Source organism: Typha angustifolia, chromosome 13 (genome assembly GCF_048772165.1).
Source record: "Typha angustifolia cultivar Huaian chromosome 13, ASM4877216v1, whole genome shotgun sequence".
Taxonomy (NCBI): domain Eukaryota; kingdom Viridiplantae; phylum Streptophyta; class Magnoliopsida; order Poales; family Typhaceae; genus Typha; species Typha angustifolia.
The window spans coordinates 12,537,536-12,554,171 of record NC_133251.1 but is presented as its reverse complement, the minus strand read 5'-3'; the positions used below and the strand labels follow the sequence as shown (position 1 = coordinate 12,554,171).

Genomic DNA, 16,636 nt, shown 5'->3' with positions numbered 1-16,636 from the left:
AAAGAGAGGCGGCTGGTGCATCGTGATACGAGGACGATGGCCACCGGAGCCGAGGGACGACTTCTCCGGTGCGTCTTCGACGGATGCATCACCGCCTCGAACCTGAAGATCGAGAGGCGGCCGTAGCATCGCAATTGCAGGTGTGCCTTGCACGGCTCTCGCGGTTGCTCCACGGTCACTTCCTGCAATAAGAGCATCGCTTACCCAGTTCGTCGCTCGTGGAGGGGGATTAGACTACGGTCATTGGAAAATTCTAACTTCTCTTCTCCTCCTTCCGTCTCGCCTTCGAAAGCGCTATCGTGTGATCGGCGGGAGATTAGCGGGATCGGAGGATTATTTCCGATGGAGGAAGAAGTACTGCTTTAGGCTTCAGATGCTTCTGTTGCTCGGACGAGAGTTTGAAGCTTAAACTTGGATGTCTCGTTTACCAATAATGATCTTTTCTTACCTATATTCTTGGAGTACTGAGCATATAGAAATTGATGAGAAAATCCTTTTCTAATGCAACAAAAGAACAAGTTTGAATACAAGAAGAAATTAAAGGAACAGGGGAAAAAAAGAGAGAAAATATATGAGCAAGTCATCAACGCAAATACAATACAATATCACACTTTGATCAATTTCCACTTGCACATATAATTTTCCCATCTAATATATATTTAACCCCTCCTTCTCCCTGTTTCTTAGAAACTAATGCCCACAAGCTATCCCCTCCTGAGAGAAAAGGATCGAAGAGACCAAAAAAAGCATTCCCTTCTTCCACATCCTCCAATTAAAATCTCACACTGCCTGCCTTCATTGCATTAGACTGTGTAGTGCTGCTGTATGGTGTCGATGTCAAGCCCCTTGAGCTGGACGACGGACTCGACGTGCCCCTTGAGTGTGTGCAGCTCCCTAAGCCTACAAGAGAAGATTTATCAAATTGCAGTTTCAGTTAGGTGAATGAATCCTAACCAGACTGAATGCCGGCAAAGCTCGGTCCAAGGACCCTTAGCTGGACCTCGAGCCCATACTTTGGCCCGAAGGCCCTCCGAGTCTGGCTCGGGCTAAGGCATGGCCCGGTCCACGAGCAGTCTTAACTATTGGCTTGAAAACGAGAATCAATTCAAGACTGTGTGCTTGTTTTGGCACCTGGCAACCTCGGCACGCCTCTTCGCCTGCTCCGCAATCTCCGACAGCTCCCTGTAGCTGCTCTCGTTGTGGAGGCCGGAGTTGTCTGCGGTCTGAAGGCCATGGAGAGTTCTCTGTGCCGCCGCCCATTGTGCCTCTCGCTCTCCCTTCCCGTAGTCCTTCTTCGAGGTGAAGGCCGTCTGCATATCAATTCAGCAACTCGCGGCCATTATTTATTAACCTAATAGTCCGTATCGATCATTTTCACTTTAGCTCGGTGGATAACTACATACCTTGTTCTGAAGAAGGTTGTCCCAGGCCTTGCCACTTAAAGCGTAACGAATGATGAACTTTAGGATGTCGAGAGGGAAGTATGTGATGATGGTGTAGAGCCATATTACTCCGGCCCATCCCCACCCGATGCCGGTGATCCTAGCGAAGTCCCACGACGCGTACACGGCGATGAGCGTGGCCACCTACAATGCAACGTAGTAAGAAGAAATGATTAGTAGAGTTTCCGTTTCCAAGAGCTAATTGAGAATGGAGAGAAAGAATCACAGTCTACCAGCTGGGCCGCAATGAAGGCGCCGACGAGCAAGAGACCGGGGCGTTCGACGAAGGACCAGCTCCTGGACCGGGTGACAAAGATGAGCGCCTGACTGATGATGCTCACTTGGAGGTAGAGAGCTGCCGTGAGCTCATTCTTGTTTTCCCTAATTGATCTCACCCCAAATGTTTCCTACGTTGATAAGAGAGTTCATTTATAATTAACTAATCATCGATCGTAGTTGAGTTAATGACTAAGATTTTCTAAGTGTCAGAAAGAAAATTATGAAGTAGCTAGCTAGAAGGTGAGATAGTAGTTAGGCGATAATTAATTATTTCATATTTTGAATACATGACATAGCAGAAAAGAAAATTGTGTTAACTTATCCAAAGCATTACTCGGTAAATAATATAATAGGGACACCTGAAGAGGCATTAGAGTATCATTGATGATTAAGAGTGTAGGAAAGATGATTAATATTATATTTGTAATCTTACTCCTACCATGTAAGAAATTTTAGTCATCGGCAACATTAAAGACCTTCTAAAGAGTGTTGCTATATACCTGGAAAAAGTCGGTCTCATGGGCAATGTAGAAGAAGACGACAGTCATGACCGCCATGTACGTCCCGAGCACCACTCCGGTGGCGAAGATCTCCCGCAGCTTCCACGAGTCGGGCACCGGCGAGGGCTTGACCCGGTCCTTGGAGATGGTCATGATGGTGCCGTCGTTGAGGATGGCGATGATGAGGACCATGAACGGCGCGAAGTCGAAGCGCCAGATGAGGGCGATGAGCAGGAAGCCGAGCACGATACGGATGGTGATGGAGACGGCGTAGATGGTGTAGTTCTTCATGCGCTGGAAGATGGCGCGGCTCGTCAGCACGGCGCTGACGATGACGCTTAGCCCGGGCTCCGTCAGCACGATGTCCGATGCGCTGCGGGCGGCGTCGGTCGCATCCGCCACCGCTATGCCAATGTCCGCCTTCTTCAGGGCCGGCGCATCGTTCACGCCGTCCCCGGTCATGCCGCAGATGTGCTTCTTCTCTTGCAGCCTCTTCACAATCTCATACTTGTGCTCTTATATCAATTTTCCCATCAAAAATTTTAAATGTGTAAGCAATTTTAGATCATATATATATATATATATATATATATAGTAGGAAAATGGGGAGTGATATTAACAGAGAGACCGACTATGAGTAAATAACTACTATGCTCATATTTCATCTTATTAGACTCCTCCAGATGCGACAAAGTAGATGCTGGAGATATTTGTGTCATCATAAAAGAGTTGCTTTATCAATAGCATTTCTTGCTCCATAAATATCATTTTCTAAAGAACGATGTTTTATATACTCCTACTTGTACGTAGTCTTACCCTCGTTTGTCAAGACTGATGATATATTGAAGGCAAGACAATGACATATTTTGACTAACCTTCCTAAACAGGTGACCTACGGAAACATGTAAACCTAGACACGCTTAATAATTGAAGCATATATAAGCAAGCATATGAGGGTTCGGTACCAGGGAAGACTCCAGCGAAGCCGTCGGCCTTCTCGATGAGCTCGTCAATGAGAAGACCGCCCTCAACGTCGGAGCTTTTATCGCCCAATAGGGTGGAGGAGGGATACATGTTGGTGCCCATGCCGAGCCTACGGCCGGTCTCCTTGCCGATGGCGAGTTGGTCTCCGGTGATCATCTTGACGTTGACGCCGAGGTTGAGCGCGCGGCGGATGGTCTCAGCGCTGTCGTGCCTCGGTGGGTCGAAGAGAGGAAGGAGGCCCATGAACTGCCACGGACCACCGGCACCCTCCTTGGTAGCCTCAGGCACCTCCTGCATCGCAACGCAAAGGGACCGGAGGCCGCGCTCCGCGAACTTGTCGATAATTCCGTGGACTTTCTTGCTCACATCCTCTGTTAGGTTGCAGAGGTCGATGATCTGATCAACATGTGGCATATATATGATGTTTGTAGATGATAGATATTCGTGGAAGTGGCTTTGTTTTAGATTTGTATATATAACATCTAGTGTACCTGCTCTGGGGCACCCTTGCTAGCCCTGTGCCACTTGCCATTGGAGTCGATGTAGGTGATTGCGGTTCGCTTGTCTACTGGGTTGAAGGGAAGAAAGTGAACCTCTTGGATCCCCGCCCGTGCCTGCGAAAATAATAGAGATCAATACATCACTATTGAGATTGGACATAAATCAGTTCAGATGATATATTTTTTTTGAGGTATTTTTTCGTACGATCTAAACAACGAGAAAAAAAAAAGGATCATGCAAGTCTAATCTTTCTAGGGAACTCGAAAAGGTAGGAATCTTTTGTAAAATGTGAAAACTTAAATTTGGATCTGTCGAAAGCTAAAGTAAAGAAAAAAAAAGGTTATGGATTACCTCCTTAGGATCTGCCAACATTCCAACTATGCAAGCATCAATTGCGTCCTGGTTCTCGACCCTGGAAGCCCTCGCTGCGTAGAGCATCACAGTGTCCTTGTCCATGTCCTTCACAAACACCTGAAAAACTACCATTAATGCATTTAAAGCCTACGTATGCATGCATGACGTGCATGCATGGTGATAAATTTATCACCTCAATCAAGTTCTTGTCGACGGTGAGCTTGTTCAACGTCAGCGTGCCGGTCTTGTCACTGCACAACACATCCATTCCGGCCATCTCCTCGATTGCCGTCATCCTCTTTGTGATTGCCCCCTGCTCCGACAGTCGGTGCGATCCAATCGCCATCGTGACCGATAGAACGGTCGGCATCGCGATCGGTATCCCTCCGATAAGCAGCACGAGGAGGTTGTCGATGCCATCACGGTACCGGCGGTGCTGGATCGGGTACATGACCACGATCTCAACGAGCATGCCGGCCGCGATCGAGCAGATACAGAAGTTTCCGATGGAGGTGAGCACCTTCTGGAAGTGGCCGACGTTGTTGGTGCTGTCAACGAGGTGGGCGGCCTTGCCGAAGAAAGTGTGGACTCCGGTGGCAATGACGATGGCCTCAATCTCTCCCTGCTTGCACGTGGAGCCCGAGAAGACCTCGGCACCGGGGTTCTTGGTCACTGGGAGGGACTCACCCGTGAGGGCCGACTGGTCGATCTTGAGGGGGTCGCCCTCCAGGAGACGGGCGTCGGCCGGGATGATGTCGCCGAGCTTGATACTGATGATGTCACCGGGGACGAGGATGGCCGCCTCCTGTTCCGACCACTTCCCGTCTCTCAGGACCTATAGATCACCATTCCATCCCATTCAAATTAGATTTCAAAATAAATATTAGGCTAAGATTGATCAAGGCAAGAAACTAACGGGTCGACGTTAACTCACCAATTATGAAATTAGTCGTTCTCTTATATTTAGTGAAATGCTCATATAATACCCAATATTTTAGTGCTTTTGTTTTTAACACCCGGATTTTAAACTATTTCACAATTTGTGATTTGGCCACTTCTTTTTTGCCCATTATCGTAAACTAATCCATCTCTAACAAAACTGCATCTACATAGGCAGATCGATGGTTGTGATATTACCTTGGTCTTGGGGGCAAGGCCAGCCATGAGGGCAGCGGCGGCATTGCCAGCGTTGTTCTCCTCGATGAAGCTAATGGTGGAGTTGATGATGAGGAGCACGACGATGCCAACAAAGTCTTGCCAATCTGGAGGCTTACCCTTATATTATCAACGTGCATGATATGTATCATTGTTAGCCAGATGCATGCATGCAAAACTTTTACGTGACCTCAAAAAAATAATAATAAAATAAAGTTACCCCTCCATTGGCGAGAACGATGGCCATGATGGCGGCGATTTCCATTACCCATGAGAGCGGGTTCCACATGAATCCCAAGAACTTAAGGAACTTACTTTCCTGTAACAAGTAAAATAATTCAAGAAGTTATCACTCTGCCAAGATATATAAATTGTTAGGGTTAGTAATAGCTAAATCTATCACCTTCTTCTCCTCGAGCTTGTTGGGCCCGAAGATACTGAGGCGTTGCTCGCCCTCGGCCGTCGTGAGCCCCTCCTTGGTGCATTTTAGCTGCTCAAACACTTCCTCCACAGGAATTTTCTCCTAAAAAAGTTTACAAAAAGTTACATGTATTTCTCTCTCTTTTTCTTTAACCCAATATCACAAAGAAGAAGATAGATTAAGATTTGGTATAGGGAAGGCGATAACACTAACGAGATCAACGGTCTCATTCTTGATTTCTTCCAAGGAGAGGGACGCCATTGGAGAGAGGAAGAGAGCTCCAGATAAAGAAGACCTTGTTTTCCTATCCTTTCTCCCAAGCTCTCCTTGTGGCTGCCTCTCTCTCTCACGCCTTAGAAGGGAGAGGGGAGGCAATTGCGGACAATAGATCGATAGAAGAACAGAAGAAGTAGGCCCAAGAGCCCCCTTCCTTTTATCTTGGAGGTGGGACCAAGTTTGGGGCCCAACGACAGAACAGAGCGCGGTTATGAGGGAACGGATGGAATTGGAGGGATCGGGGGACCGGTTCCTACGGTTGGGGGCGCAGCTAGCGCTGAGCTGCTGTTCTTATGGACCATGTTTGCTCAAAAAAGTTTCTGAAATTTTTACTTTTTATTTTTATTGATGACTAAATTTTTCTGTGTACAAAAAAATCTATATATATAACTAATTAATATGCCCGAATAATTATATATATAAATATTCTGAGTCAACTAGCTAATTATAGACAACACAACGTGCTATTCCTTTCTTTTTTTAATCAAACATTTATAGGCAATTAATTTGTCAAGTTACAATTTTACAATGCTGATTTAAAAGAGTTAGATTAATCAGGTCGTAAGCAGCAGTATTATAAGAAACTCAGGATAACAATGGAATTCACCTAACACATTGGATGGAGAATCAATTGCAGCATTATACCCATCACATCATCACTAGTTTAACGGTGTTCATCTTATTCGGCTATTTAACTATTCTCTTTTTTAATTGTTAGCGTATCTATCTACTTCTTCTATTTTTCATATATAAATAATCGCCAGCTTACTTGCAATAAATATAAATGTTTTTTTTTTTTGTCTTTTGCTTTGTTGCTTAGATAGAAGTTCCGATTGCGACACGTATGCAGGTTGCCCTGGTTTTGCTAATCGCAAATTGAGTGTTGTGCAACCCTCAGATCTTGTCAAGTAAAAAAAAAAACAAATTAAATTTATTATTTTACTAGTGGACGCTCATAAGAGCAATTCATTTAATTTTTTTCTTAAATAATTGTATTAACAAAACACTTAAAATCATAAATGTACGCTCCTACCTGCACTATAATAATGATCATGAACAATTCATTTAAGTATGTTATTAAAATGATGGGATCGAGTATTAAAAACTATTAGGAGAAAGAAGTGAATAGTGGATATTAGGGGGGTATTATTCTACGCACTAACCATTGCTTTAGTCATCTAATCGACTAAACCTAGAACACGTGGCAAATACACTAGTTTACCAACGAAAAAGAGATCGGCTCATTAACTGGATGGTAATACGAATCGAATCGAATCGAAAGATTGGGCGACCGATTTATTGACCCAGCCCAACAAGGGAAGGGTGGTAGCCTCTATCTTCCATTTGCCGACAACTCTGAATCTGACCCTCCTCTCCATCTTCTCTCTTTCTCTCTCCTAATCGGATCTCTAGATCTCCCAGCAAATACGAATGGAGGCGTCCTCATGGGACGCACTTCGCAAACAGGTATTCGAATTAGTCCCTTTCTTGCTTCTTCTTTCGATCCAGACGTAGAGATTTCCCTCCATTTGGCCGCAGATTTGGCAATCGGGAGGCTGGTCTGTCCTAAAATTCGGTCAAAGAGTTGAAATTCGAGGTCGGAATTGAGCTCTTCGTGTAGGAAAGATTTAGGGTTACATTCATAAAATCGATTGCACAATTGGGGAAAGATTCAGTTAATTGTATTCATACTTCATTGGAAGCTCAATCAGATTTCTGATCACTATATGTTCTTGTATATGTTGCTTGTAAAGGACGGAACAGAAAAATCATAGTGGTAATATGAATAAAAGTTTGGTAGGAATCTATTTTACAGCTTTGATTGAGGTTTTGGAGCTTTGGCTTCAGCAATCTCGATTATTTTATCGGCTCAGGGTTTGTAGGAATTTATTAGATAACTTTTAGAAGAATTAGATAAAAGTTCATAAATTTTAGAACTTATAAAGCGTAAATTTCACAAAATTGGTTCCAAAGTCCAAATGCAGTTTTTCACACACAGAGAGAGAGAGAGAGAGGGCATCTTTATTTAAACTTTTGATTTTTGAATGTAACATGTATAACATCTGTTGATCTAGGTAGTCTAATATGTAACATAACCCTTATTATTCAAGACATATTGCAGTGTTTCTATGGTAATAATTTGCTACGCTAAGATGATAAAGGCGAGCTGTACCTAAATCTGGATCATGTTATGCCAATTGTAACTTCTAACAAAGCTATTTATGGTAAGAGAAGATCTAGGACTATCCTACAGACTAAAATAGTGCTGGATTTCTATGATTTATGGCTAATGGTATGATATGAAGTAAGCTCTTTTTTTTACTAATTAGTAAAATAGGTATTGATGAGTTTCAGTCATTCTGCACTTGGATGCATATAATACTTTAGAGTGTCACAATGATGTTGCCATGGTATGATAGCCTATTGAAGTTTTCTGCTAGCCAGTTGGTTAATTTTGTTTGATATTTTCTTGTGCCGATGAATAGCCAAGGGAAGGGCTCTTTTCACTAACTTAATTTTTTCCTATGTTGGCAATATCAAATGAAAATGGGGATGGACAAAAAGGAGGCATCATCCCTAATTGAGTTATGGACAATAGAAGCAATCCATTTTGTATTTCCATGTTTGGAATCCTTTATGGCTTACTTCATGATCGCCCAAAAGTATTGAGCTCTCATATTGGTTTTCATTTGGGCAACATCCATTTCCTTGGGCCACATCTACATATTTGTGATAATTCTTCATATCTACTTTGTGACACATTTTTTCATATTTCACACTGATGCTTTACCTGCATCTTTATAAGTCTGTGCTTATAAAGAATTACTTTCCTTTTTTGAGTAGCTAATTCATACCTGTATCATAGACGGCAATCAGTTCTCTTCCCTTTAGCAGGTGAGAAATTGCACTTTACCTCTTTGTGGTGTGGCCTAATTATATGAAACTCCCATATACTTTCAAGTTTCAACTTGAGCACTAAAGTTCTTCGTGGTTTGGACTAAAATACAACTGTTAGTTTGCCATTAATGGGAAGGTAAAATGAAAATTTGCTCCTACGTATTAAGTCATGGTGAACAATATTTTCTGTTTGGAAGGAGAAGTTTGTTACTTATTGGTATGTTAAATATAATGAAAAAAATAATGATTATACTTTGGTCCAAACCACAGGGGAGCTCAATGCTTAAGTTCAAAGTACACGAGAGTTTCTGAAGTTACACTTAGTATTTGACTATTTACATATCAAAGTTTCTCTCTCCTTATCATTTGCTATTTCATCTATATTTGCCATATCATTATATTCCTCACTTCTCCCTCTCTTCCCTTCCCTTTCTCTGCTCCATCCAATCCAAATAATCTCTTATCTTCCTCCCCAACCACATCTTCTCCCACTCCCACCCCCACCCTCACCTCCACCCCATTCACCTTTTCATCTCATCTTCTCTCCCCCCTTCTCCTCCAAAGTCACACTTAGATATCTCTCCTCTCTCTAATTGCATGTTGACCATTGTCACCGTAGGGGTAACAACGACGCAAGAGAGGTAGGTATGGTTTTGGAGTAGGGAAAGGAGAAGAGGAAGAGAATTGGATGAGGTTGAGAGAAGGGTTGATTTTGATTGGATGAGCGAGAGGGAAGAAAAGAGAGGTGGGGAAGATGACGTGATGAAAATGAATGAGGTGGCAAAAGACAAGGAGAGAGAAAACCTAGATTTGTAAATAGTTCGAAAGTGCTAATAGTTTTAAAATTTTATATTAATATGATATTAAATCATAAAAAGACTACTTAAGTTGTGTAGTATGTTCTTGTAAAGAATTATCATTTCACAATCACCGAGTAATATCTGGTTGCTTGTAGTCCCTTGGTGAAAAGCAAAACATTACCTTGGGTTTGCTGTATTATCATATTATTTTTCTCCTTTTCTTGCTAAATTTAGGATATATTATTTCCTTGTAGGCAAGGAAACTTGAAGCTCAGATAGATGACCAGATTAATACATATCGTAGATTGGTTTCAACAAAACCAGATGGTTCAGAGAATGATCTTGAATCTGGTATAGAGAGACTATTAAAGCAGCTTCAGCAAGTAAACTCACAGATGCAAACATGGGTATCTTCAGGAGGGGCAGAAGTTCTTTCTCATACTTTGACTCGTCATAAAGAGATTTTGCAAGACCTTACTCAGGTATGTTTACCTCTTACCCTAATTAGTTGGAACACTACGATAAGCCTTGAGTAATTATTTATAATGGGAGTTGGTGTAGAATATGCATCTATCACAGGTAACAAATATTTAATCTTTAGACCTTAATTTAAGAAACTGCAAGGCTTGAGTTGGAGTGGATCTGTATCAATGCCAAACTATAAATAGATCAGTGTTAAGTACCTTGTTTCGACATCATTTAACTGCAGGAATTTTATCGTTTGAGAGCAAGCCTTAGAGCTAAGCAGGAACATGCCTCCCTGCTTCTTGACTTCAGGGAATTTGACAGGGCAAATTTGGACCTGGAAGAAGGCGGTGCTTCAGCTGATCTTCTTCTCCTTAAAGAACAAGCAACAATCAGCAGAAACTCAGGACAGGTGTCATCTTCTTTCTCTATCAGCAATTTAGCAGAGGTTTCTAATGTTGGTTTTCATATTAAAGATGCACCTGTTTCACTTACTGCTTAACATTTCTTTGTGCATTGGGCACACATTTTTATTGGTGTGAAAGAAGCTAAAGCTACTATTTGCTTGGTTTTAACTTACATTTCATCTACATTTGCAGTTATAGTTCTTATGTAGTGTACCATCTTTTGATTTTGACTTACTTACCATCTACATTTATATTTACATTTAACTTACATCAGCTTTTACTGTAAGAATAGAGTATTTGATCTTTTGCATCAACGATGAGTGCTCCAAATTTTGTGAGTCCACATTTTGTTACCTGAGTTGTTACTATTTGAAAAGGGTTAATCTGTTGGCTGTTTCTTGTATGATTTTCCCTGAATACTGAATGCCATAAACGTCAGATTTTTATTTGGCAATAAGTAACAAAGGCAGCTTCTCCATTTATGTTTGAAGACTGCTATGCACTCCCATACTTGGCATGCCTTATGCAAAGGGAGCATTCTTTCTTAATTACTTCCAATGGTGATAAACTTGGGATAAACATTCAGGCACGCCTTACGCAAAGAGAACATTCTTGCTTAACTACTTCCAACGGTGATTAACTTGGGATAAACAATCAGGCATGCTTACGCAAAGAGAAAATTTTGCTTAATTATTTCCAATGGTGATTAAGTTGAGATAAACAATCAGGCATTGGTTATGGATCATTGGTTTAGCAGGAAGGGAACGAAATGTTTCTAGTAGTTATGGAATGGAGGTTGGTCAAAGCTCAAATCTATTTAAAACCTATAATTAAGTTTGACACAGTACTGCAAGATGGTTTGGCAACACAGGACTTTTAACAGTCACTTGGCAACTTTATTACTAGGAAGGGCTACTTTTTCAGGGGAAATCACTAATGTTATTCAAAATATTTCTTTTCCCCCTTAATGTGCTTCTAGAATAGTAGTGCTGCTTTTCTGTTATCACTGTTCTAATATGGTTTGACAATTTTCCCTAGCTCTGTAAGAGTTATGGCATCTATATCTGGTTGAACCTGGTGTCTAACTAGTTAAAGTTCTTCAAAGGGTAAACTTCTAGATGAACTTTATCTTCCTTCCATTCTCTTATGACTTGTTGGCCTCTGCCACTGTAGCCACTCCTGAAGATGGGTCTCATTGCACAGTATGTCATGAAATTATTGCCTGGGCAGAGGATTAATAAATTCTTCCATTTGTTCACTTATATTTCATGTTACTTGAATTGCATTAAGCATGCCGCCATCCTTGTTTTTCGAAATTACAACTAGAATTTCAGTGCCTATGTCAGACTTCTTCACTCTAATGAGTAAAGTAAATTCCATGGGTTCTGACTCTTCTTTGGACATCCTTTCTTCCGCTGTTACATTTCCAATAGATCAGAAAGAAGTCACCTCTTTTCTCTGCCTTTGTATGGATCTATGAATATCTGGAGCCATGGTGTTGCTCCAAGAATGATGTTCTGCAATTGTGGTGCAAGTCTATTTTTTAGCATGTTTAAATCTATGCGCTAATCATCCCTGCGATGGTATTGCAGATGGATTCGGTGATATCCCAAGCCCAAGCTACTCTAGGGACACTTGTTCTTCAGCGCTCAACATTTGGTGGCATCAACACAAAGATAAGCAATGTTAGCAGCAGACTTCCGACGGTATGTACAGTTTGGTTTCTTTGACCCAGTTAGCCATTTTTCCACACTGTCATCATCTATAACTGTTCGGTATAACTGTGCAGGTAAATCATATTCTGTCAGCAATTAGACGGAAGAAATCAATGGATACAATCATTCTTTCTCTGGTGGCATCTGTTTGTACATTTCTTATTTTTATTTACTGGTTGTCGAAGTAAGGAATAACTTCACCTTTTACAGAGAATTTATCTGTAATTATGAACTATTTTGATGTTATTTGGATAATTACATTTTCATCATATATAATGGTCATAACTGGTGTGCTTTTGGAATCACAGGTTCTTCCTCTGACATCTCTTCCAGCCATTCATGCTATCATAGTTTCTATTTTACAACTGTTGTGCAATATTTTTCTGGTTTCTTCTCTTTGACCTCTGAATTCTTATTTGAAAAAGAGAGGAAGAGGGGGGCAAACGACAGGTAGAACAAAAAAGAGTGGAGATTGGAAATGCAGTGTTGGTTGGATAGTATAGCACATATTCAAGGGCTATTTGCGTTTTAGTAATATTAAGATTGAATTCTTGAATGCTTTTATTTTTTACACTAAATAAACATATTTTTATAATGAAATATGTATAATTTACATAAAAGATGTATATGACTATGCACCATGATCTATTTTGCTATTTTAACAATTAAAAGAGTTTTATGCAAATGATCATATATTCAATTGTGAAATATTCTAAATTAAACCCTAAGAGGATAGTTACACCTGAGCATGGATAGCTTAACCCCAATTGCACGACCTGTTTTTCACGTCTAGGCATGACCATGTGTGACCCACCCAGTACCCACTCATTTTTAGCAGGCGAGGTCAAGGAATTTTATTGCACTGGACCTGCTCGGATTTAAATTATGAGACCCGGTCTATAAATCGGTTGAGTTTAAGCTTGATTACAAGTTTACAACTCTAATGATCTAACACAACATAATCAATATTTCAGGTTGAGTTTGTGGGACATGGGTCGAGCTACAACTCTACAAGTACATAGGACAGGCTTAGGTTTAGATTAAAATAAATATTTCAGGTTGAGTTGGACTTTAACCGAGCTTAGAGATGCCCCCTAACCGAGCTTAGAGATGCCCCCTAACCGAGCTTAACTTGGCCCAAAAAATGCTCAGGAGTCTCCCTCATCCGTTGGGGGTGTCAAGATAAACAGGTTGAAGCTCGGGCACAGCTTGGCTTGAGTCGAGCCTAGAAAAATTTGTGGATTTGAATGAATTTCAAGTTGGGTTGGAACCGGCTCATTCAGTCTCAGCTCAAAAAATTATTTATTAATATTATATATTTATATATTAATGTATATTATATATAAGGCTCAAAAAATTATTTATTAATATTATATATTTATATATTAATGTATATTATATATAAGGCTCACTCAACTCAACAGGTTCTTTTACGGCTTTGCAGCTTAGGCTCAATCCAAGTCGACTTAAAGAATAGGCCTCGTTCGACTTGGTTTGAAAATAGCATAGTTTTATAATTAGGTTTGGCTCGGGCTTAGTTTGGCTTGGATTAGCTCTACTTGAGATTGGCTTAAAAATAGGTTCGATTTAAGCTTGGGCTCGGCATGGGTTCAGTCTAGCATGCCTCAAGCTTGGCTCGGCTTAAATCACTTGAGGCCTACCTAATGTCACACTTTCAGTCGACCCTAACTCTGCTAGGGTTTCGACTGCATCTTCTTCTCTCTCTTCTAGAGAATTTATTCTCCTCGTTTGCGGTGTTTTCCTCTCCTTTCCTAGCTTATGTGGCTAGGGAAGGGGAGAAGTACTTCTCCTTCTTATAGTGATTTTCTCAACTTTTATCTTCTTTTATCTTCTCCCACTTTCTCTCTTCTTCTTTCCGTTTTAGCCAATCCAATGTTTTATCTTTCTCCCCTTCTCCTTCGAGGCATACAACTTTTCCTCCATCTTCCCTTCCTTCTCTTTTGCCTCTACCTTCACAACCATCCTTATCACCGATGATCTTAGTTCTGACTAGCGTTGCCACCTTCTCTATCACTACCGTCGAAGGGTACATTGATTCCAAACGAGAGCCAACACATTCCCCTTCAACCAGCCCCATTAGATATCCTCTAGTCGGCAGCCGTTCAGCCCCTCTAGGTAGGGGTGAAAATGGATCGGATTAATTCCAACTCGACCCGCTATCTGATTGGATTCAAATAAAATTTTTTATCTGATTCAGATATGGATAAAATTTTTGAAAAAAATTCGAATACGGATACAGATACAAGTCGGATATAATTTCAAATTCGAATACAAATATCGGATATTTGTTTACCCACATAATTTTTTGAATAATTTACAATTTTTAGTTTACTTATTTAAATAGTGAATATTGATATTGTTACTAATTATTGGTTATATATTATTTGTAGACATTAATTTCTCTAATTTTATATGTATTTGACATACAAAAAGTATATTTTTTTTAAACTCTTAATATTTTTATGTTAATTATATATAAATAAAAGATTATAATTCATTTAAAATTTAATCAACATTCTTTTAAGATTTGATCCTCTATCCGAAAATTATACCTGAATCCGTATCCAAACTAAAAATATGAATGTGGATATGGGTTGAATACTATCAAGTCTGTATCCAATCCGTTTTCACCCCTACCTATAGGCCATTGTCTTGGCGTTTGAATTCAATTGAGTTTGACTTTGGAGAGATTCAATTATTCTCAAGGACCAGTAAATCTACGCCTTTCTTGAAATCTCAAAACCCTGTTTAAGACTTCTTTACAACCCCCAGCACTTGTCCTCACTATTTTTTTATCACCAAATGTTCACATGTAAAACCTCTACTTTGTATACCCCAACATTTGACCACTTATAGCTCTCAGATTGCACTAACAACTTGTCATTCTAACAGATAGGGGTGGCAATCGGGTCGGGTTAAGCGGGTTCGGGTCGGGTCAGATTCGGGTCGGGTCAACATCTCCCTAACACGAACACGACCCGATTATTAAACGGGTTGTATTTAGTAAACACGAACACGACCCGTTTATTAAACGGGTAACACGACGACAACCCGTGTAACCCGTTTATTAAATGGGTCGGGTTAAAACAGCACAACCCGTGTAACCCGTTTAAAAAATGGGTCGTATTAACACGACCCGAATAATACAATAATATTTAATGATTTACTATTTAACCCCATATAAAAATTAATATTTACTAATTTACACTATATAAATAATACATTATACAATAATATCTTTTCAACTCAAAATTTATACAACATAAAAATAATAATTATAAGTATTAAGCCATTAACCCTGGATTTAAACAGAATTTATTATACAATTGACTGGGCTAACACAAATAGAATCTTTTATACAATAAACTCTCAGTTATACAAGCCATTAACCCACAAATCCTAACACAAATCCTTAATTACAACTATAAGTCGGTAACAAATCCAACTCCTCAATGATAGAGATTGGAGACTGACGGCGATGGCGTGGTAGATCGATCGACCGACAGCGACGACGATGGGGCAGGCAGGCAGGCGTGCAAGAAGGATGGCGATCCGTCGGAGATCTAAGGAGAGAAGGGTGGCGGTGGAGGCGAGGCCTCGAGAGGGAGGATCAGAGAAGATCGAGCCTTAGGATTTCCGTCGGAAGTCTGAGGAGAGGCAAGGCTGCAAGAGAGTGGGAGGCCCGTCGGAGATGAGGAGAGAAGGCTGCGGTGGCGACGAGAGCTTGCCATTGGCGGCGGTGGAGGTGAGAGGGAGGAGGGGAAGAGATGATGAGATTTCGAAGAAGAAGGGATCTAATGGAAGAAGACCATTAAGCTAATCTAATGGAAGCAAGAGCTTACCGTTGTCTCCACTCTCCACCACCGCCGCGGCCATCATTGCCCTCTCGGTCGGTGCACCATTAAGCCGATCTAATGGAAGAAGACGACGAGGAGACGGCTGCGAGCATGGGTAAGGGCCAAGGGGCGACGACTGCGAGCATGGGTAAGGGCCAAGGGGCGACGGTTACGGGCATGGGTAAGGGCCAAGGGGCGACGGTTACGGGCATGGGTAAGGACCAAGGGGCGATGGTTGCGGGCATGGGTAAAGGCCGAGGTGCGATGGCTGCGGGATCGGGATTTGGCCGATTTGGGGACTCACTCAACTGGTGTTGAGTATTAGGGTTAGGGTTAAAAATTTATATATATATATATATGGCGGGTTTGCGGGTCGACCCGACCCGACCCGACCCGTTTACTTAAACAGGTTAAACGGGTCAAGCGGGTCAGTGGTATAAACCCGAACACGACCCGATTAATAATCGGGTTAGGTGGGTTGACCCGTTTATGACCCGAACCCGATTAGACTAAACCCAAACCCAATTAACAGTCGGGTTGTCGTGTCGGGTTATCGGGTCGGGTCAATTTTTGCCACCCCTA

The 16,636-nt window shown here is 41.3% G+C and overlaps 2 protein-coding genes across 2 annotated transcripts; one reads left to right on the top strand and one right to left on the bottom strand.

Moving 5' to 3' along the window:
• Nucleotides 1-803: 803 nt before the first annotated feature.
• Nucleotides 804-5,897, bottom strand: LOC140774341 (plasma membrane ATPase 4-like). Its single transcript, XM_073117302.1, has 13 exons — nt 5,850-5,897; nt 5,619-5,738; nt 5,436-5,534; nt 5,198-5,335; nt 4,254-4,895; nt 4,058-4,177; nt 3,697-3,819; nt 3,187-3,601; nt 2,222-2,736; nt 1,676-1,849; nt 1,404-1,586; nt 1,132-1,310; nt 804-900 (listed from the first exon to the last, which is right to left on the bottom strand). Exons 1-13 carry the CDS (start codon nt 5,895-5,897, stop codon nt 804-806), a joined length of 2,853 nt encoding a protein of 950 aa, XP_072973403.1.
• A 1,309-nt stretch (nt 5,898-7,206) lies between these two features.
• LOC140772788 (Golgi SNAP receptor complex member 1-1) lies at nt 7,207-12,502 on the top strand. The gene is made up of 5 exons (XM_073114977.1): nt 7,207-7,379; nt 9,865-10,092; nt 10,320-10,487; nt 12,075-12,188; nt 12,272-12,502. The coding sequence occupies exons 1-5, from the start codon at nt 7,344-7,346 to the stop codon at nt 12,383-12,385; spliced, it is 660 nt and encodes a 219-aa protein (XP_072971078.1). The 5' UTR covers nt 7,207-7,343; the 3' UTR covers nt 12,386-12,502.
• Nucleotides 12,503-16,636: the final 4,134 nt, after the last annotated feature.

What these genes read in the sequence shown, in the direction of transcription:
- LOC140774341 (XM_073117302.1), bottom strand. Translation starts at nt 5,897, where the DNA reads ATGGCGTCCCTCTCCTTGGAAGAAATCAAGAATGAGACCGTTGATCTC. An exon ending in ACAAGCTCGAGGAGAAGAAG is followed by an intron (nt 5,535 to 5,618) that starts GTGATAGATTTA and finishes TACTTGTTACAG; the next exon opens with GAAAGTAAGTTCCTTAAGTT. An exon ending in TGTTGGCAGATCCTAAGGAG is followed by an intron (nt 3,820 to 4,057) that starts GTAATCCATAAC and finishes TTATTTTCGCAG; the next exon opens with GCACGGGCGGGGATCCAAGA.
- LOC140772788 (XM_073114977.1), top strand. Translation starts at nt 7,344, where the DNA reads ATGGAGGCGTCCTCATGGGACGCACTTCGCAAACAG. An exon ending in TTTTGCAAGACCTTACTCAG is followed by an intron (nt 10,093 to 10,319) that starts GTATGTTTACCT and finishes ATTTAACTGCAG; the next exon opens with GAATTTTATCGTTTGAGAGC. An exon ending in TTAGCAGCAGACTTCCGACG is followed by an intron (nt 12,189 to 12,271) that starts GTATGTACAGTT and finishes ATAACTGTGCAG; the next exon opens with GTAAATCATATTCTGTCAGC.